Raw genomic sequence first — 21147 nt, forward strand, 5'->3', positions numbered from 1 at the left:
ATAAAACAAAAATAAGTGGCGACTCCAAGTCATTTTTCATAATCAATAAAATCATTTTTCAAATACAAATTAAGCTCACTATCAAGTGGAAAACGCATGAGCCGAAATGCGGGGTCCATAAAATGGCGACTCCACTGGGGAGGTCTTAGAGGGTCAAACTTGAACTTAGGATGAAGCAAATGTGGCATTTGATGAGTCAATCAGTGATTACCTGTCTCTTGATTGCACATTGGGAGTTCCCGAGTTTTCACTTGGGACATTGGCATATTGATCGTGTTGGTCGATCATCTTGATTGAGAATTTTGATGTAGTGATTCTTTTCGCGCTCCATTGATATATTTGTTTGAGATATTTGACATGCTATTTATGATGATTGATTTGTTTTGATTGAGGATCTCGAGATAACTATTTTCTTTGTACTTCATTGCCATATTCGTTGGGGATATTGATATGTTGATTGCATTGATTACCTATCTTGTTTCGCTTAGCATAGTGATTCCGGTATTTGCCATGATTATTTTGGTCGCCTTGCATGTATAGACTCATTGTTATATATTCATTGACTTGACATGTTGATCATCTAGCTTGTATATTCTCTCGATCGTCTTTGGGCATGATGATTGTATCACTCTTTATCTGATTGTCATAATTTGTATGTGTGCATGAGTGATATATTATGTTCATTGTTTGACTGCATGTTACATGACTACCCTTCTTTTGCATGATTGCATGTCGCCCGTCTTTGTGGATTTCCCCATATGGATTTCCCAATATGATATCTTTAAATATTATATCTCATAAACATCAAATCTTAAGATGATATATGGATATATTATGTTATACTTATATTTAGTTTGTAAAATAAATTAAAAAATAAAATGGAATATATATTATTTTTCAATGTCAATATTTGTTTAAAATAAAAATTATATTGCATTTTAGTATATAGACTTAAAAAAATATGAAAATTTTCTTGTTAAACAATATTCATGATTAAAATATTTAAATTTTATAAATAATTTTTTTTATATTATGTTATTCAATATATAAATATTATTATTATTATTATTATTATTTTATAAAGATTTTTTTAGTTCTTCTTTTTTAATCACAAATTTAATTTTTAATCATTTTTTTATTTTTTAAAAATAAGTAATATAAAAAATAATAAATAATAAAAATAAATAGTTTATGATGCATGATATATATATATATATTATAACTTAACTTGAAATTAACATATCAATATATTCAACAAACATGATATCATAGACTAACATAACCAATAGGATATATAATATTATATTTATATTTAGTTTGTAAAATTAATAAAAATAAAATAGAATATGTATTATTTTTCAATTTTTAAAATAAAAATTATATTAAATTCTAATATTTTCTAATAAAAAATGACTTTTTTTTTTTTAAGATTTAACAATATTCATGATGAAAATATTTAAACTTTATAAGTAAAAATATATTAATATTATTTTACAATATATTTTATAAATATTTTTTAATTCTTGTTTTTAACAATAAATTTAATTTTATAATTTTTTTTATTTTATAAAATAAGTAATATATAAAATTAAAAATTAATAAAAATAAATACATTTATGATACACGGGTGTAGGACTTCAAGCGCTACCAACTTTCAATTGGTGTCAGGAAATACGTATACCCTAACCTTATAGTGCATTCACTCAAATACCCACAACATTCGAACATAAGGGGAATTAATGGACGTGATCAACCTTCTAATCTACCAACAACGGGAAATATATATCCTAATATTTTAGTTTAAAATTAACATATTTTATATAAAATGAATATAAAAAAATGTGGATAATATATCTTATCACTTATTTTATCTCATATTTAGTTGAACACAAGATAAAATTAAAGATGAGATAATTTATTATATTCCATGTTATTTTTAACTAATCAAATATGATTTTAAAATAAAAATTATTAAAAAATTGAGATATTACAAAACTTTTACAATCTCAAATTAAAAAAAAAAAAAGTAATTTCTAAGAGATCTTAATTTGAGCCAACCATGGGATTAAATATTGTGTTGACTAAATCAACATGTGAAATAAGAAAATAATTTATGAAATTATTGATGGATTATATGCTTTTGTGGAAAATGGGAATGGGAGGCAGCCCACTTTGACTGGTCCTTGTAGTGGACATATGGAGGGGGGGAAAACAAATTTGCATTTATAATTTTGGATGAGTTAGTTATAATTTTTTAAATAATAATAATAATTTATAATTAATTGTTATATTATTTATATGTATTATTATTAATATTTTTCTTATTTGATAGGTTATTGATGATGACGATAATGATGATAATTAGAAAAGAAAAAAGACGTGATAGTTATAACACTTATATATTAAACTTATAACATAAATATACTAAATGTACAATACATTACAACATGCATTTATTTCATTTTTTAACAATTATAAAAATAATTTTTTTTACTATAATAATTTTTTAATAGTTATATTATAAAGTTAAAAAATTAAAAAAAATTTAAATCTATTTAATAAAAATATAAAAATATATTATTGTAATATTTTCTTATGAAATCTTTATAATAAAAAATATAATAAATTTATTTTTTAAATTATCAAAAATAATTCATGATTAATTATTATATCATTTTTATATATATTAGTATTAATGTTATTCTTATTTAATAGGTTATGTACTATGATGATCATGATGATAAGAAAAGGAAAAGAAAAAATAGAAAAAAGTCAAAATTAGAAAAATACAAAGTAGAAATATGCTTGATTTTAAAATCAAAAGTGGTAGAAAATATTTGACTTTTTTTGTATTTTAAGGAATTTGAAGAGTTGTAAAATACCATCGTTATCACAACCAACCCACCCAACACGGAAAGTCCGGTAGATCCTTTATATTATGAAAGGCCATAAAATCAAATTTATTAAGTTATTGCAATAATAAAGTTGTCCTCATTAATGGAAGATGAGTTAGACGCGGTGAATAGGCCAAAAGAGCAGGAAAGGAACTTCTTTCTATATAAATTATAAAAAACAGCTTCAAGAAAAAGAAAAGAAAGTTTCAATTTTGGTATGCTGGCATTTGTTTTCCCAAACATTTGAGGAGGAGAAAGTGAGGAAAAATCTGAAGAGGGTGTTGGAGAGATGGGGAAGGAGAGCAATAGAGAAGAGGGGCATGGCCATCCATTACTGAGAGGTGGATGGAGGAAAGGCAGTTACAGCCATGGCTTCTCTTCGTCTCAGATTCAGGCACTGGCTTCCATCTGTGAGACTCTCATTCCTCCTCTGCATTTGGAATCCATCAGCAAAGAAAACCCACCAGAGGCCCTTTATTCCTTCTACAAAGCTTCTGGGTCTCAGTTTCCAGTCCCGGATGAGGTGAAAATTCATAACCCAGTTCTCCTTTCTTTTCTGGGTTGGTGTTTTCAAAGTCTAAAACCTTCTGGGCTGTGGTGAATTTGCCTGTTGAGACTGGTTGTGTTGTTAGTTATTGAACTTGAAACTCTTGTTTTTTTTTTTTTTCGTCCTTTTTGGTGAAGAACAGGCTGCAGAGCTTTTGAAGAAGAGGGGTTTGCCAGAAGGTGTGATGTTAGTGAGCATAGTGCTGAAGATTCTCTCAACCAGATTGGGGACATTGTTGCTTTGTGGGTTTCTTTGTTTGGGTTGGAAATGGCCATTCATTCTCAAGTTCTCTGAAATTTCCTTGGAGAAGAGAGAACAAGTTCTCAAGAATTGGTCACGCCAAAGGTTTCTGTTTCCCTTAAGATTATTCTTTGCGATAATGAAAATCTTCTGTTTCTTCATCTTCTTCTCTCGGGTAATGCTTCTGATCTATGCCCATATGTGTAACTCTTTTCTGCTTTATGAAGCTAATTCCTCTATTCTATTTTCAATCTAATTACTTGCTTCTGCATAGCCTGCAATTTCCATGAAACCAAAGATAGAAGTATACTAAGGAAAAGCCTTAAGTGTAACTTATTTCTTAGTATATCCAATTTTCTTATAGGTTTGTGCTTAATTTTGAAATTGATTTACAAGGGTTATCATCAACTTGTGTCACCCTCATCAGGTCGCTAATAGGATTATTTGTTTTAGGAAATATGAAGAGTGATTTGATCATGGTATATTAGAATGAGAATGGAACAGATATAACCATGTGTAACTCCTTCCTCTGATAATTGATAACTAGAGGGGGTACCGTGGGATGAAGGTTGCTAAACATGAAATTGATGTGATGACAAAATACAGAAATGGGACTGTAACCGTTGACCGATAATTCAGGAAAAGGGAGTTCAAATGAAATGAATAATTTATTTCAGAAATGTGTTAGATACCAAGCCCATGCATGCCAGTACACTTCACTAAATGAGGGACTCAATTTGTAAAAGTTTTCATGTTTGTGTGAAGGGTAGACTTCACTGTTTCGTCTGATCTGTTCTTTGTTTGTTTGTTTTTCTTTTCTTCTGTTCGTGGCAGACTGATGATAATTTGGAAAACCCTGCATGGGATGCAATCGGATACCATGTGGAGACCAAAGAATATGTAAAGAAACCTCCAAAGGAGAGGCCTATTCGGAAGGGGATTGTAGAAACTATGTATGAAAATGACTCTACCCTGGTCCAATCCCTCTCCCAGAGAGGTATCAAAGTTATAGAAGATCAAAAAAATATCTGCAAGATCAAATGTGATGTTGTAATCATTGGCTCTGGTTGCGGGGGAGGAGTTACTGCTGCTGTTCTCGCAAGCTCTGGCTATAAAGTTCTCATCCTTGAGAAAGGGAACTATTTTGAACCAGAAGATTATTCGTCTCTGGAAGGCCCCTCCATGAGTGAGCAATACGAATCAGGCGGGGTTATGTCAACTATTGATGCAAAAGTGATGATCTTGGCAGGATCAACAGTGGGTGGAGGCTCTGCTGTAAACTGGTCTGCAGCCATTAAAACACCAAATTCCATTCTCAGGGAGTGGTCAACAGATCATAAGCTCCCTCTTTTTGGGAGCTCTGAATACCTATCTGCCATGGACACTGTGTGGAAGAGGATTGGTGTGACAGAGAAGTGTACAGAGGAAGGGTTTCAGAACCAGGTTCTGAGAAAAGGGTGTGAAAATCTTGGCTTGGACGTTGAATCAATTCCAAGGAATTCCTCGGAGAATCATTACTGTGGTTCTTGTGCTTATGGTTGTACGAGAGGAGACAAACAAGGGACTCAGTCTACTTGGCTGGTTGATGCCGTGGGCTGCGGTGCAGTGATCTTAACAGGATGCAAAGCTGAGAAACTCATCTTTAAGGAGAAAAAGAATGGTAGAAAAAGAAGGAAATGCTCAGGAGTGATTGTAGCATCTTCTAGCAAGAATGTCACAAAGAAACTGCAAATTGAAGCTAGAGTAACTGTTTCAGCTTGTGGATCTCTATTAACACCCCCTCTACTTCTCTCCAGCGGACTGGAGAATCCACACATCGGCAAGAACCTTCATCTCCACCCTGTACTAATGGTTTGGGGATACTTCCCAGAGTCCCAATCAGGAATCAAAGGCAAATGTTTTGAGGGAGGACTCCTTACTTCACTCCACAAGGTGGTTTCAGAGGAATCCAGAGTACAGGCAATAGTAGAACCTACTGCACTGGGACCTGCCTCATTTGCTGCAATACATCCCTGGGTTTCAGGACTTGACATGAAGGAAAGAATGGTGAAGTACTCCAGAACTGCTACACTTTTTGCGTTGGCTAGAGATAAGGGTGCAGGAGAAGTAAAGGTGGAACGCAGGATAAAATATCGGTTACATCCAGCTGATAAAGAAAATCTCAGGGTGGGGCTGAGGCAGGCTTTGAGGATTTTGATAGCGGCAGGAGCTGTTGAAGTGGGCACCTACAGGAGTGATGGACAGAGTATCAAATGTAAAGGGGTTAAAGAAGAGGCTGTGGAGGAGTTTTTGGATGGGGTAGTGGCTGGAGGAGGGCCGTGCTCGCGGGGAGACCACTGGACCTTGTATTGTTCTGCCCATCAGATGGGAAGTTGCAGGATGGGTGCTACAGAGGAAGAAGGTGCAGTTGATGAAAATGGGGAAACTTGGGAGGCAAAGGGCCTATTTGTATGTGATGGAAGTGTTCTTCCTAGTGCAGTTGGGATCAATCCAATGATTACCATCCAGACAACTGCTTATTGCATCTCAAAGAGGATTGCAGAGTCCTTGAAGAAACAAGAATTTCTGGCAGACTGACTGACTGACTGATTGATTTCATCCCTTCTTTTGTCTGCCCTTCTTTGTCCTCTTTTAAGGGTTCTTGATTGTAATAAGCTGATTGCATTATCTTAAGAAGTAAGGTAAAATAAAGGAGAAGCCTAAGAATAAGCTAGTTGGGAAAAGATTGTTCTGCAACTTTATGTATCACTGGTGTCAATAATCATAAATTCTATGCAACTTTTTAGAGTTTTTGAGCAGGTCATTGTCTTCCTCACATACGATTCCTCGACTCTGAAATGTAACTCCCATGCATGTTCCAAGGTAGCACTTCTACTTCCAAAAGCTTGGTCTATGCCCACTTCCTAGTCTCAATTTAGATAAGTGATGGCTTTATTGAATAAGAGTATCCTAAGAAATTTATAGAGGCACTAGAATGTTTAGAGTGATTTTAATTAAGATACTTTTATTGTGATGCCATGAGAAATGTTTTTAAAGAGGATCACTTGGGTGGTGTTCGGTTTTTCCCTTAATCCTAAATACAATTTAATAATATTAAATATTAAGTTATTTGTTTTTTATTATTTTATTTTTGTTGAGTATGAAGTATGTTGAGATTGTGTTTTGATTATTTTAGAGGGCAAGATTGTGTTTGTTTTTTTACTTAATTTTAAATAGAATTTTAATGTTTAATAGTATTAAGTATTAGATTATTTGTTTTTTTAATATTTTATTTCTATTAAATATTAAAAAGTAAAGAAAAATCACCATGAAAAAGTTAAATATTTTGACTTTTTCTATTTAGAATTTTTTTTTAATAAGTCATAAAACAATAAAAAAAAAAAAAAAAAAAAAACAAATGACTTAAAGTTTGAAAGTAAATTACTTTCAACAAAAAGCTAAAAAAACAAATGTAATATAAATATTTTTTTATTTAGTAATTTTTTAAAAAAAAAAGTTAAAAACAAATCATTTAAAATTTGAAAGCAAATTACATTTAACATGAAATTAAAAAAACAAATACCAACTTAATATCCATTTACTTATATTTCTTATTTTTTTGTTTTTAAAAACAAATGATAGCAATAACTTCTATATAAAAAGTAGAACCTCTTAAATAAAAATATAGACTTACCTTGTATTTTTTTTTATTAAAAAAAATTATAAATTTTGAAATTTTGAAGAAAAATCATATCCCAAGTGATTTTTTTTGTGTTTTTGAAGCTAAGTGTTTTGTGCTTTTAACCCATTTCCAAATCCCTTCCAAACACGTCTTTAATAACTTTCTTCTCAACTTAGAAGAATCCTGAAAGATATCTTTTAACATGACTTGTATGTTACGTGATGATGATATATGATATACAAAAATGAGTAAAATAAAGACTATCACTTCTGTTTTTCTCACTTGCTTCTCCATGTTGATGATAGGAGGAGGTGGTACTAAATTGTGGGTCACACACATTTCATTTCCAAGTCATTTTTCTTTACTGTTCCATTTCTTCATCAATTAAAATATTAGCAAAATTGAAAGCTCTACTTTCTTGATCCCTTTGGTAGGTAATACCTCAATTCCCCTTGGTTTCGTGACCAGACACCAGGGCCTAATTGCACGTTACATTTAAAATCACATGATATAGTAGTACTACTTTCTAAGAGTATCAGCTAACTAGTCATGCTACGAGTTGTCTTACTCCTAACCAATCATGATTTTAATCATGTGGAAAGCTTTTAAGCCACATCTAAATATCTAATCAAAGATGGGTTATTTATTCAATCATTCAATAGAACACGTAAATGGATTCGTTCCTTCAACAGAACAGACTACACGTGCTCCATGTTGTCCAAATTAATGGCCTCAGACCTAACACCACTTAAGGGTTCCAAAAATGTCCAGACTAAAAATTGGGGGAACTTATTCTCTGAAAGCTGTTTTCCAGAAGCATCTCCGGATTCCGAATATGTTTTGACGGGAATGATTTTCAAATAGCAAAATCTAACTTTGCCAAGCTGGGTGAACGAGTCTCTAAATCCATACAGAAAAGATGAGAAGGAAAAAAAGATTCAAAATAGAACATGATCAGAAGAATTCCCCTTTATAATGGAGAAAAGGGGCCAGGCTTATTCAAAAATGCTTTGGGAACAATTACAGCTCCCATTGGATCTTTTTCTCGTTATCAGTTTCCGTATTGTACCATTTGGTTGAAACTAATGTCTATGCGCGTTTCCACAGAAACATGCAACCAAATCAGATTGGATTTACCAAAAAAGAATCAAACTCAAGCCAAATAAAAATGTAACTCAGGTAAGGGACCAACAGTGGCATCCTCAACAGGTTCCTGATGCTTTAACGGCTTTCTCAGCTGCATCATCCAGATCTTCTGCTGTTATCAATGCCATTCCACTTTCCTGCAATATCATTTGTGATCAACAACTCGTATTATGTTTCTGATTTTTTTTCCTTTTTGGAAACACTCGAAATAAATTGAATTCCATCCAAAGGTTTTGCATTTACCTTCAGAATTCTTTTTCCTTGGTCAACATTGGTGCCTTCAAGCCGAACAACCACCGGTACTTTTAGTGAAACCTTCAAAATCCAATCAAACAAAAGTTAGAACATATTTGCAGAAAATTAAATTATCTAAGTCAAACTTAGGTCAGAGGGTACCAAGAAACTGAACCTAAATGAAAAGTTGGTATGAAGAGCTTTTGGTTCAAATGATGAAAAATTCTTTTGTATGTAATTTTTGATCTTGGACTAAGTCGGTTATAGATGAAGGACCTTTACCTTTAATCAACTTTTTTTATTAGTTGGGTTCTAGATGAGGGTTGGTGAGATGTTTTGTATCCCCTCTTCCTTTTTATTCTTGCCTTTAGACGCCTCTTGTATACTCCCTGTAACACCCCTTCTTCTTTTTATATATAAATTTTTTTTTGTTTACCAATTAAAAAGAAAAAACTGAACCTAAAACTTACACAGGAACTCTATCCATTAACTATTGACCAAGCTACAAGAAAGTTTGCTTTTCACTTTTTTTGTTTTTTATTTTTTATTTTTTATTTCCTTGCCTATAGTTCTACTCCTTATAATTATAATTGTTAAGCTTTCCTACTGCCAATGAATTTCTCCATTGTTTAAATTGGCAGTCAAATCTTCTCCTCTTAAATTGGCAAAATTTTCAGACTTCTCAAAAACCATCTCATGATTCAACAACTGTGGAGCAAAGGGGACAAATCATTGAATCTCACCGACCACAACTTTTCACCAAACTCTTAGGGGCAGTTTGGGACTATTTTTTAAACTATTCTATGATGTTTTCTAGAACAAATGCCTATTCAAGAAATTGAAATATTCTCAACCTATTTTCTGTATTTCCTAATATTTCTTAAAATAACTTTCATTCGTAGTGTTTTATTTTCAATTATTCTCCATATTTATAGAATTATTTTTCAAAATAACCCCTAGAAAACAAGTAAAAACAATTAAAACATGTTCTCAGAAAACACCCAATTTCCAAAACGAGTTCTTAAAAGCCTGTTTTCTATCAAAAAAATTACCAAACGTGTTTTTGAGTCTAGAAAACAGTTTTCCCCAAACAAGCTCTTAAATTCCCATCCTGAGTTGTTTGTGAAGTTCATTTTAAATCAGATCTAATCTAACATGGAAACAAGGATAAGACTATGAACTAATACTAGAAGACATAATTAGAGAGCATGACAAGATTTAATGGCCACTATGAGCAAAAGTAGGTAATCAACAGAATCTGAACCAATCTTGATGCAGATCTTACCTCTTTAGCAGCATTAACAATTCCACTTGCTATTATGTCACATTTCATTATTCCTCCAAAAATGTTCACTAAAATTGCTTTGACCTTATCATCAGCAGTCAATATTTTGAATGCTTCCACCACCTGTTTCACATAATTTAAGAATTAATAAATATATATCTTTATTTATAACACAGTAACTTGAGTTGTATTTAAGTGCATCAATGTGAGAGAAAGAGCAAGAGTTGTCAGCCTTGAAACATTTGCAATGCTAAAAACAAAGTAATATTAATGTAAAACAACCAGGATTTAAAAAGAAGATCTGAGTATAGAGCAGGAGGCCAACAACATAAATGCATGCATTCAAAGCATGAAGGAGACAAACAGAGAGAGACACTTCTTGGCCTTGAAAATTGAAATATTTACAATGCTAAGAACAAGCCAAGAAATATCATATGGAATAAACCAAAATTAGAAAAGGATTCTACTACAATAAGAAAGCCAATGCCTAAATATATGCATCAGAAGCAAAATTCGCATTACCTGACTTTCAGAAGCATTTCCTCCAACATCTAGAAAATTGGCAGGAGTTCCCCCATGTAGCTTGATTATATCCATGGTAGCCATTGCTAAGCCAGCACCATTCACCATGCAACCAATTTCTCCATCTAAGCCGATGTAGTTCAAATCTGCTTTGGCAGCAGCCACCTATTGTACAGTGAAACCACAAATAGAACATTACATATTGTTCTTTAGTTTTACCTTGTAGTTGTGAAGAGAGGGGGATTGCCTTTATGGTATGTACATGTGCTACTTTCCACTTACATCACAGATAAAACAGGGTCAAGAAATTAAAAGAAGTAACCCAACCTCTCGAGGATCCTCCTGTGTTGCATCACGAAGAGCAAATATATGTTTCTGACGAAAAGCAGCATTATCGTCAAAGTTCAACTTTGCATCAGCAGCTACTAATTGGTTATCTGAAGTCTCTGCGATGGGATTGATCTGTTCAAACAAAATAGAATAAGATTCTTTCGATAAAAGAATCTAAAATTATCAAACAAATGGTCAATTTTCATGGAGCTTGAAAATAGGGAGTTTATGCTCACTTCCAGTAGTGTGCAGTCACATTCACAAAATAGTTTATATAATTTCTTCACTTGCTCTATCGAAGCATTTCTATCTGCCACCTTGGGAGCCAAACCATCTACAACCTTAGCAGCATCTTCATCTGTAATTCCTTGAAAAACATCAATAGGTACCTGATCAGAAATAAATGGTGAGTCAACTGTTTTAACAATATAACAGGGTAAAGAAGAAACTGTCTCAATAGCAATGTCAAAGCATGAAAATAAAGCATTGGGGACAATAACCTTGACAATCATGTCAGGGAATTTCTCTGCAAGGTCTTCGATGCTGGTTCCTCCCTTTCTACATGCAATTATGATCTGGAGAGCAGAATATGTGAGTAAACATCTTAAATTTAGATCTATATTTTCAAGTGTAATTTCATGATAAAATGGTAAAACACACAAATATGGGCAGGACCAAAGCACTGATAGGAGCCATCTGTATGTGGTGGTGTACAAAATTTGTGTCTAAATTAAATAATCATACAAATAACAACACATCCAGTATAAGATCAATCCAGAACAGTGCGATTGATTCCTATCTGTAACCAGTTTCAAGGGTTAAGGATCCTCACAAATTTATAACACAAACAGCTTGTAGATCAGTTCAACTGGAAGTCACCATGCAAACTAACACTAGCCATAATTTGTTAACAGGTAACATCAAAGCATGTTTGGTGTACAATAAAAATGATATTTCTTCTATGGAGGAGAAAAGAGATTCCAACTGATTAAAGGAACAGAGATCATCCCTTTGGAAGAGATTACTACTAATTAAAGGAACAGAGATAATCCCTTTGAATTCCATAGGACCACAACCACTCCTTGCTTGAGATGCAACAGTAGCCAAGAATGCAGTAAACATAGACTTCACGAACCTGCAGACAAATGCAGCCCATGAATAACTTTATTCATATAAGCCATAGGCCGCCAGACACCATCCCATGATTCATTCAATCTAAGGCCAAGTTAAACTACCAGGTCCCAACATGAAGTCTGTCCTGACGCCCAAAAAACTACAGCAAACAAAGCAATCTGCATGCCCACTCTTGGCTTGCACAAGAAGAGGCCAAGGGGCATCTCCCACTGTTGTCTTTGCACAACAAGAGGAGCAAGCCTAGTTTCACCTTGCAGAATTCTTAACAGATCAAAGTGGCTTCTCAGCCTTGTCTATCCATATAGGTTTCAAGGGTGCAGAAATCCTGATTGTCTCTTCTAATTCTCACATACCTATCAAATGTCATTTGAAAGAAGAAGATTTTCATCATCCCAAGATTGCTACACAAAATTAGTTCACTAGCAACATAAATTGCTAGGCTTTGAATTAGTTGAATGTGGGGCAATGCGACCCAGTTTTTAAGCAAAATGTGTTCTCAAGGGTACTTCTAGCATGACTGTCTCAAAGCTTACTTCAACTCTCTAGATATTATAGAAATTAATTGTCCAATAGTTGGAGTATTTGCTTTATTAAGCTCAATATGACTGCTTGAGCAGTGGTAATGATAGTATTTCCAGATAAGGAGAAATACTGTTAATTGGCAGCCAACCTCCAAACTACCATGTTTTCACATCAACAAAATCACCCCCAAGGCGATTTATGGGTTTTGGGCATTCTGAAAGGCATTCCTAATCTTCGTATTACAAAAGCCCTATAGGAGGTTGTAAAAAAGGCCACAGAAATGCCAACACTGTGCATAACACTCAGAACCAAGGGTTGGATATAGTTTCTTCATGCGAAAAATAATACATGGTGACTACCATGGCAACTCCAATACCAAGTATGTGGACATGCCTTGCTTGAGTTTGAATAGCTACACTTGAGAGTCCTTCCAAACCATTCTATCACCTTCATCCCTTCTCATTAAACTCGTGTTCAATTTATGAAAAAAGGTCTCAACTTCTCCAAGCTCTCAATCATGGAACCACCTTGAAAAAAAAGGACTTCAAAAGCCTTCCTCCCTAACCTGTTCCCACACCTCTGCTACCAATGAATCTTTTGCAATGGTAGTAGAGAATAACCCCATAAATGTCAACATGATGTTTGCATGGCAAAGAGGAGCTACCATGGATACATGCTCTCAGCCAGATTCTTGGTTTTTGCCATTACATATTTATGTATCTGGCTTCTTCACGTGATAGATGTATCTGTACTGGGTCAAAAAAGTTGCATGGTGTGCAAGGAGGAAGTGTAGTCCTTTCGGTGATGGAAGTGAAAAAGTCATGTTGGAGGCCCTGCTCAGTTCAACACAGCCTGGCAGTAAGAGCTGGTGTAATTTGAGGTATATGATATTGATGAGGATGAATCTTCAAGATATATATCAAGAAAGGGAATTAGTATTAGTTGTAATTAAAGTAAGATTAATATTACTTGGAATTAAATTAGGATTAGCTAGTTGAGTTATAATATAATTAGAATTTGAGTCATGATAGGTTATTATAGTCCTAGTAGACTTTGAATGTTATAATTAGAATTAGAATCATAGGTTATTAGAGGCCTAGTAGACTTTGGATTTCTTAGAGAAGTCTATAAATAGGCTAATCAATGTAAATCAAAGAGATAATTTGATATGAATTATATCATATTTTCTTTCATTGCAAGGTTGCAACCCTCAATGGTGAGACTCCATTGATTTTCTTCTAGGTGAGACTCCTAGAAGGCCTTAGTGAGACTCTAAGGTTTTCCATCTTTTCTTCATTACTTCTTCTTTTCTCTCTATTTCTTATCTTATAATTTTCTATACCATAAAATTGATTCTTTGTTCCTCTCCTTACACCCAAAAAATAAAACCCTAGCCCACCTACCCTTGAGTGTAGGCAACCATCCTAGGGTTGTCCTACATCAGATATTGGATCAGAACAACACTTCATTGCTACAAGCTAATTGATGCACAGTAGTGACCCAATAGGTGCTGTATGCTACCAGCTTGGTTGAGGACCTTGGGCTGCATTGTCATGTATACTGTAGGCCATCGAAATATGGGATGCTATCAACTAGACAAGTGTTGGAGTAGGATATATTTTTTTTTAAAAAGCACTCAATAAATAATATATGTAAATATAAAAAGAGATAATACAAAAAGGCCCGCAGCTAAGGCATGCCAAAGTACACAAGAAGTAAGGGCACCAAGCAAAAAAGAACAGCATAAGAAGGGTACACCACATAGAACCCATTCCAATTAGCAAAATCAATCTATTTGAAAAGTGCATCATCCAATGAAACCTGAACACAGAGAAAACCAACTATAACAAATTTCCTGGTGAAGCACAATGAAGAAGCATGTGATCAATGGATTATTCTTCCTTCTTACACGTGTAACATCTATTCCCTAAAGACACCCCTCTCCTTTTCAACTGGTTTAACATCTACATCCTTCCCAATGTTGCTTCCTATGCCCAAAAAAAAAAAAAAGAAAGAAAGAAAGAAAGAAAACCACTCTTTTCGAGACCATGCTTTCCAAATAACTCCAGTGGCAAAAATCTCTGAACCCCATAGTGCCAAAAAGGAGTAGAAAGCTTTAATTGAGAACTTACCACACCTTGAGTGCAACCAATGCCAAGCTTAAGATTAGATAGCATCTATGCACCTGGTAAGCAAGATGCATGATCCATGGGACTCATTAGAGAGTTCACATGTTGATATTCTGTATGATCTTAGAAGATACCTCAACAACCTGACCTTGACTTCTACAAACCAACAACGACCAGGCATTTCACTCCAAAAGACCTTCAAGCCATCCCAACATTCAAGGTATCATGTTTAAACTGACATCAAGAAGTGGAATCTTGTTCCCAGTTTCCTGGACTTACTCCTGAACCAGGTGTAAGATCAAGCATCAAGGTGCCACACCATGTTGTATGGCACTTTCAAGGATGCCTGGGTGGCATAGTAGAACAGTATCCAACCTAAAGGCAGTCATTTCACTCATGCAGGCATTTCATAAAAAAGGAGCAATGAGCATACAACAACAAGGGAGCAGATCGAAAAAGCTTAGCTAGCAGGATAATGATGGGGTGATTTGGTGCCCTACATTGTGTTCTCCATCTAATTCCATGTCATAAGTCAGACAGTGTACATATTTCTTGTCACATTTCTGCCAAAATCCAGAACACAGGGGCAATAGAAATGAAATTAGATGCCCATGAAAATTTATCCATATAAAATGGAGAATTAGCCAATGGCCTCTTTCAATTTACAATGGTGCCACTAAAATGAAATTTCCAACCGTTATTATACTAATTTTTTTCAAAGGCATACAGATCTTCTAACTCGTATACTTAACAGGGAAATTAACCATCAATCTGTCATGATCATTCTAAAAATAGTGGAGTTCAGAAGTCACTCTTTCATTTGTCCCTATAAGAAGTTACAAAAGAACATTCAGATTATTCATCCAATGCCATTCATAACTGTCATTTACAACTTTCAAAAGGAAAGTATTAACATGACTTGCAGAAACATGAAGATACAGAAAGAGTGGGAAATATAATTTAAACTTCCTATCTGAAATAAAACAAATCATTCACAAAAGCAGACACAAAGATCCAAAACTGAGTTTGGGAACGTACTGGACCCGCAGATGAACGATCCAGAGTGATAGCAAAGTACATCTCATTGACAAGTGACATCTTTTCACACAAGTAAACCTGCATAATAAATAAATAAAAAATCACTAAACAATTTCCTTCACAATAGTCAAGTATCAATTAAAAACAAGTTTCTTTATGATAGTTGATTATAAACAAAATGAGGTTTCTATGCTGCACACAATGTGTAACAGAATATAAAACAATAAATATAACATAAAAATAAATAAAATTGATCAGAAACAATCAATAAATATAACATAAAATGAATCAATCCAGATATAGAATACGCTTCAAAAGATTCAGAAGATACTCAAGACATGATGAAGATGCCATAGATAGCCATCAATGTAATTTCATAATCTTAATTTTTCCCTGGAAAACCAAGATTAGGAATTTCAAATGAAGCCTGGCAGGTAAATATGCCTTAAAAAACTAACAAAAAAAGCCTATTTAATCAAATGTACATCAATATGTTCTAAAGGACCAGTTGTTACTTAAGAGTAAAGAATAAATCATACAATGTTTTAAAGGGCAACAGTGGCCTTGAGGTATGTTTCCCAAATGAGGCAAGGCATAAGCTTCACCATCCGAAAACCAAAAATAAAAATAAACAAATAAATCATATAATAATACTAATAAAATATCATAAAATAGATAGAATAATAATAAATCATTTTTAGTGTAGTTCCTTTTTCACTCTCCCACAATCGAACCCTCTCTCAAGGCTCCAGCAAATAGCTCTTAGTACCACCATCATTATCACTATTAGGATATTCTCAAGAATCATTATCATACATGCTTGTTCTATCATCCTCCCATTAGTTTCTATATTCTCCCTTTCCTCTTCTTCATCCACCAATTACAGTGGTCTCTCTCCTAAATCTATCAATAACCTTCCTATAACTGTCAATAATTAAATAATGATTACGTATAAGTATATAAGTTAGTAAATTGAAAAATAAGTCTAAGTTAATTTATAAATTATACTCATAGGGTTTCATAAAAGCCCAAGCCCTACGTATCAAAAGTTGAACACCCATTAAACTACTGCATATTTAAGGCTTAAGCCTCAATTCCTTTGTGTTAAGGCTACAGCACCTCATCTTGAGGCATGCACCTAAAATGCCTTTTGGAAGGCAGGAAATTACCTTAATGCAATGAGCATACAAAAGTTTGAAAGTATTACCCATAAATCTATTGGCAAAAGTTCAACATTAGAAGTGCAAGAGAAACTGTAAACTTTCAAGTTAATATCTCTAGACGCTTATACAGATAAAATTAAAGTTCTAATGAGGATGTTAAAAGAAACAGCAATTTTCATCTTTGTCGCAGAACTCAAACCATGGCATCATTCATCCACAAAAAATTTTCCATTTTGAAATGCTTTAGTAGATCAAGCTACAATAAAAATTTCCCATAGCGTACAATGACAACTTCACAGCAAAAGCAGGAAAACAGTTAACTTGAGTCTCATGACTCTCGTCTTCACATTCCTCATGCACCATTCTCATTGAAGGAACTAAATAACATTGTAAAATATTCAAAACTCTTCAACAAGTTCCTTTTCAAGTTCAATGATATCTAGATCAATTCACACATTCAGCCGAAACTGAGAAGACAGTAACCACATGAAAAGTGATCAACAGAGTATAAGCATTGTCTTTTCAACAGACAAGAAAAACTAAGAACCTGGATCCCAAATATTTTTCAACTACTTAACTAGTTGTATGATTTTTCTACTAGAGGATAGTTAACAGTGATAATTGATTCAAATCCATGTTATGATGAATGTGCATAATGCCTGAGACAGTCAACATGTCAATATATAAATGAAATAATAAATAAATAATCAACATCATACCTTGCTGACAACTTTGCCTTGGGGGCCAGTTTGTTTGGTGACAAGGATCTGGCCTAGCATCTTGCCTGGAAAAAAATAAGAACATGAGGAGAAAATAAGCATTTTCAAAAAGTCCCATGCATATTTATGAAGCAACATATCAATAAGTGAAAAAAACCACCATTGAGAAGTGAAAACACAAGTGGAAGGCATGAAAATGGCAATAAGAAGGTAAAAAATGTTACAAAACCAGAATCTCCAGTAAACAAACAGTAGAACTACCTTTACATGATAAAAGAGATTCAAAGGAAACAAAGCTAAGGAAACAAAAAAAAAAATTTATGGTGTTAAAATGAAATATAAAATACAATCCTTATTACCAGCTAGCTCCTCAACCTGGTCAGTCTTAACAATGTGAACTCCACCCTTAAGACCACTTTTGAATGTTCCCAAGCCTCGCCCACCTGCAAGAATTTGGCTTTTTACCACCAACTGCACCAGAATCAAAGTTAGCATTGCTTTTTTCCCATTATTTGGTTGCTGAGGAAATTTAGAGAAGGGAAATGAACAAAAACTTAAATATTAATCTTCAATAATTTGAGACCCAAAATAAAAAGCCTTTATTCAGCAGGACCCAGCACATCAGTTGGTTGAGTTGAATTTACATTCTTTCATAAACCAAAAAGAACATATCGCCTAATGTTCAAATTTCACATTCTTTTCATTTCCCCCAACCAATTTCTTCTGAAATCTCAGTCATCGGCATATGGAATTGACAAATTTCCTAAAAATTTAAGCAGTTACCTCATTTTCCTTAGGAAACACATCCTGAATAGTCTTCCTAACTTCTTCAATAGAACCGACAGCAACTCCTTTTGGAACATTGATTCCATATTTGCTCATCAACTCAGCCCCCTGATTTCACAATTCCAAGAAACACAAATTATCGAATCCAATCATCAATCAAAAGACATCAATTCTGTAACAACCAGCACGAAGATCCCGAAAAAATCTAACAAGAAGCGCAAAAAGTGCTAAATCGACACATCACGTAATTCTTATTCCACTGTTGAAGAAACATGGGAAAAAACAAAAACAAAACACATAAACACTTCTTCAATCATATTTTCAAACCAAGCCTAATGAACATGGCTGATATAGCCTTCATTTTCCCGAAGCCAAAGCAGCCTAAACACGAAACTGAAAATTCTCATTTTCACTTCAATTTCTTATGTTACCTCATGAACGAAACAAAAAAGGGAACATCAGAGACCACAAGATGAAAAATGGAACAAAGATGGAAAAAGAAGGAGAGAAAAGGGACCTGATACTCGTGAATGTTGAGACGGCGGAGCTGCTGTTGCTGCCATTTTCCGGCGACGTTGAGAGAGCGAGATACAAGCTTGTTGACCAATCCTCTCACCATTCTTCTACAGAGCTGCGACGATCAAGAGATTCCGAGAAGCAAGATCCAAACCGAACCCTAGAAAAAGAGAGAAGAGAAGCTTCAAATTGCCTAGATGGGGGCTTCCGTTAACTCCGTTACAAATTCCTCCAATTTCCACAATTATTTTTTATATAAAGAAATTGTTATTTTTACAAAAAAAAAAAAAAAAAAAAAAAAAAACCAAAAAATAATGAAGACATTTTAAAAAAAATATGGCTAAAAAGGGATGAAGGATTAGGTTCTATTTAGTAATTGTTTTCCAAACAAATTTAATGTTCTCTAGACAACAACAAAAAAAAGAAATATACATTTGGCAATCAAATTTTTTTTCTCTATTTTTTGTTATTAAAAACAAAAAACTAAATATTTTTAAATAATGTTTTAGTTATTTTCACTTATTTTCTAAGAACTGTTTTAAAAAATAATTATAGAATGATTAAAAATAAAACATTATATATAAAATTTATTTTTAAAATATTAAAAATATGTTAAAAATATTTCAGGTTTTCAAATATACTTTTGCTTTATAAAATATCAAATAACAGTTTTTTTAAACTATTTTTAAAAACTATTTTTCATAACTATTTTTTAAAACAAAACTTAGATTTCTAAAAATTGAGTTTTCAATACCCTTTTTACTTAAATAACCCTATACTTTTTTTTTCTCATTTATACCTTGGATTCTAGGAACACTAAATATAAATAAATTTTAAAAAAACTTATTTTTCCATAATGTATTTTATAATCTATAATTTTTCATTTGATGTGTTTTGTCATTTGTGTTGTTAAATTTCCTTTTTTTCACCTAATTTTATCCCTTTTTTTTTTGGCATTTTATGAATATAATTAATATCCTATATTTTTTATTCTATCCACGATTCTTTAATTTTACATGCATAAAATACCAAAAAGTATTTTTGATAGCATTTTTAAAATAATAATCTTATTTTCTTGTTTGTTGTTTTATTTAAAATCTTATTAGATTTTATAAGTTTCTACCTATTTAAATGCAAAAGGTAAATAATTTAGCCTTCTTTTAAATACATTTTTTTGTTTTTAAAAATAAAAAATATTAATAACTTATATATAAAATATGATAACTCTGGTATAAAAATTATGGTTTTACCTGTGTGGACCCGCATTTTTCACGTGTGTCCCCACTCATTCAGCGACTTGCTTTTATTAGTGAAAATTTATTTTTGAAAAAATCGGAATTATCACTTATTTTTGTTTTATTTTTAAAAAGAAAACTCTAAGTATGACTCCTTATTTGGAAAAGACAGTATGTGGAAAACCAAAATTGGGTCCGTGGGTCAAGTTGCCTATTGGGAAGGTACGGTGATGAGTCATAACACCCCTCTAAGCCCTATAATAAGGTCTCTACTAAATAAGGTGAGACAAATGTGACGATTGATAAGAAAATCAATAGATACCAATGAAATAATAAAATAATAAAGCGAATCATACATAAGAATAAACATAGTGGGAGTGAGAACGTACCTTAGCAACAAGTAATAGTGTGATATTATGGAAACAAGGTTAGTTCAAGTATAAAATTATCACATGCATATCAAAGATCAGGACAAAAATCAAACAATATTCATTAATCACAATAGTTGACAATCAGAAGAGAAAACTCATATGCAGGGCCCCCACTAAAGCCCAATTGATTTTGCATGAATTAATCCCACAAATTCCATTATTTTGGAATTATGAAAATTATCTTCATGCTTATTAGAAATCAAGGAAAACAAAAAAATTATTTTAAAATCAAAGAAAGTTCATGAAAGTGCTTACTTGAAAGGAAAGATAGTAAGTTTATTTAAAAACGGAATTTTTAGTAACTTAAAACCCTAATGAGAAATGAAAAGGATAGAATTAAAAAAAAAATTGAAAACTGGAGTAAAATTAAAATTATTTTAAAGAAAACTACAGTTTTGAAAATTGATGTCTCAAAAATTATTTGAAAATTGGAGTTTTGAAAATTAAATTTAAGAATTGGAATTTTGAAAATTAATTTTGAGAAATGGAATTTTAGAAATCAAATTTGAAAGAAATTGGAATTTTGGAAGTTATTTGAGAATTGGAGTTTTGGAAATTAAATTTGAAAGAAATTGGAGTTTTAAAAATTAAATTTAGGAAATGGAACTTTGGAAA

At 32.9% G+C, this 21147-nt stretch overlaps 2 protein-coding genes across 2 annotated transcripts; one reads left to right on the plus strand and one right to left on the minus strand.

The window, feature by feature from the left end:
- Nucleotides 1–2992: 2992 nt before the first annotated feature.
- On the plus strand, nt 2993–6479 carry LOC100254904 (long-chain-alcohol oxidase FAO2). The gene is made up of 3 exons (XM_002272087.5): nt 2993–3417; nt 3584–3856; nt 4516–6479. Exons 1-3 carry the CDS (start codon nt 3184–3186, stop codon nt 6256–6258), a joined length of 2250 nt encoding a protein of 749 aa, XP_002272123.2. The 5' UTR covers nt 2993–3183; the 3' UTR covers nt 6259–6479.
- Nucleotides 6480–8293: 1814 nt separating this feature from the next.
- LOC100248061 (succinate--CoA ligase [ADP-forming] subunit beta, mitochondrial) lies at nt 8294–19266 on the minus strand. Its single transcript, XM_002275917.5, has 12 exons — nt 18868–19266; nt 18348–18458; nt 17924–18035; nt 17565–17629; nt 15683–15760; nt 11360–11434; nt 11096–11248; nt 10857–10991; nt 10530–10694; nt 10008–10130; nt 8732–8803; nt 8294–8625 (listed from the first exon to the last, which is right to left on the minus strand). Exons 1-12 carry the CDS (start codon nt 18967–18969, stop codon nt 8545–8547), a joined length of 1272 nt encoding a protein of 423 aa, XP_002275953.1. The 5' UTR covers nt 18970–19266; the 3' UTR covers nt 8294–8544.
- Nucleotides 19267–21147: the final 1881 nt, after the last annotated feature.

The sequence above is a fragment of the Vitis vinifera genome, chromosome 7, assembly GCF_030704535.1.
Source record: "Vitis vinifera cultivar Pinot Noir 40024 chromosome 7, ASM3070453v1".
Classification (NCBI taxonomy): Eukaryota; Viridiplantae; Streptophyta; class Magnoliopsida; order Vitales; family Vitaceae; genus Vitis; species Vitis vinifera.

Bases quoted from the DNA above. Each gene is read 5' to 3' on its own strand.
- LOC100248061 (XM_002275917.5), bottom strand. From the start codon at position 18,969: ATGGTGAGAGGATTGGTCAACAAGCTTGTATCTCGCTCTCTCAACGTC. The intron at 11,435-15,682 runs GTACGTTCCCAA...TCTGCTCTCCAG, and splicing joins ATCGTTCATCTGCGGGTCCA to ATCATAATTGCATGTAGAAA. The intron at 10,131-10,529 runs GTAATGCGAATT...TATGTGAAACAG, and splicing joins GAAATGCTTCTGAAAGTCAG to GTGGTGGAAGCATTCAAAAT.
- LOC100254904 (XM_002272087.5), top strand. From the start codon at position 3,184: ATGGGGAAGGAGAGCAATAGAGAAGAGGGGCATGGCCATCCATTACTG. The intron at 3,418-3,583 runs GTGAAAATTCAT...GGTGAAGAACAG, and splicing joins AGTTTCCAGTCCCGGATGAG to GCTGCAGAGCTTTTGAAGAA. The intron at 3,857-4,515 runs GTAATGCTTCTG...TGTTCGTGGCAG, and splicing joins TCTTCATCTTCTTCTCTCGG to ACTGATGATAATTTGGAAAA.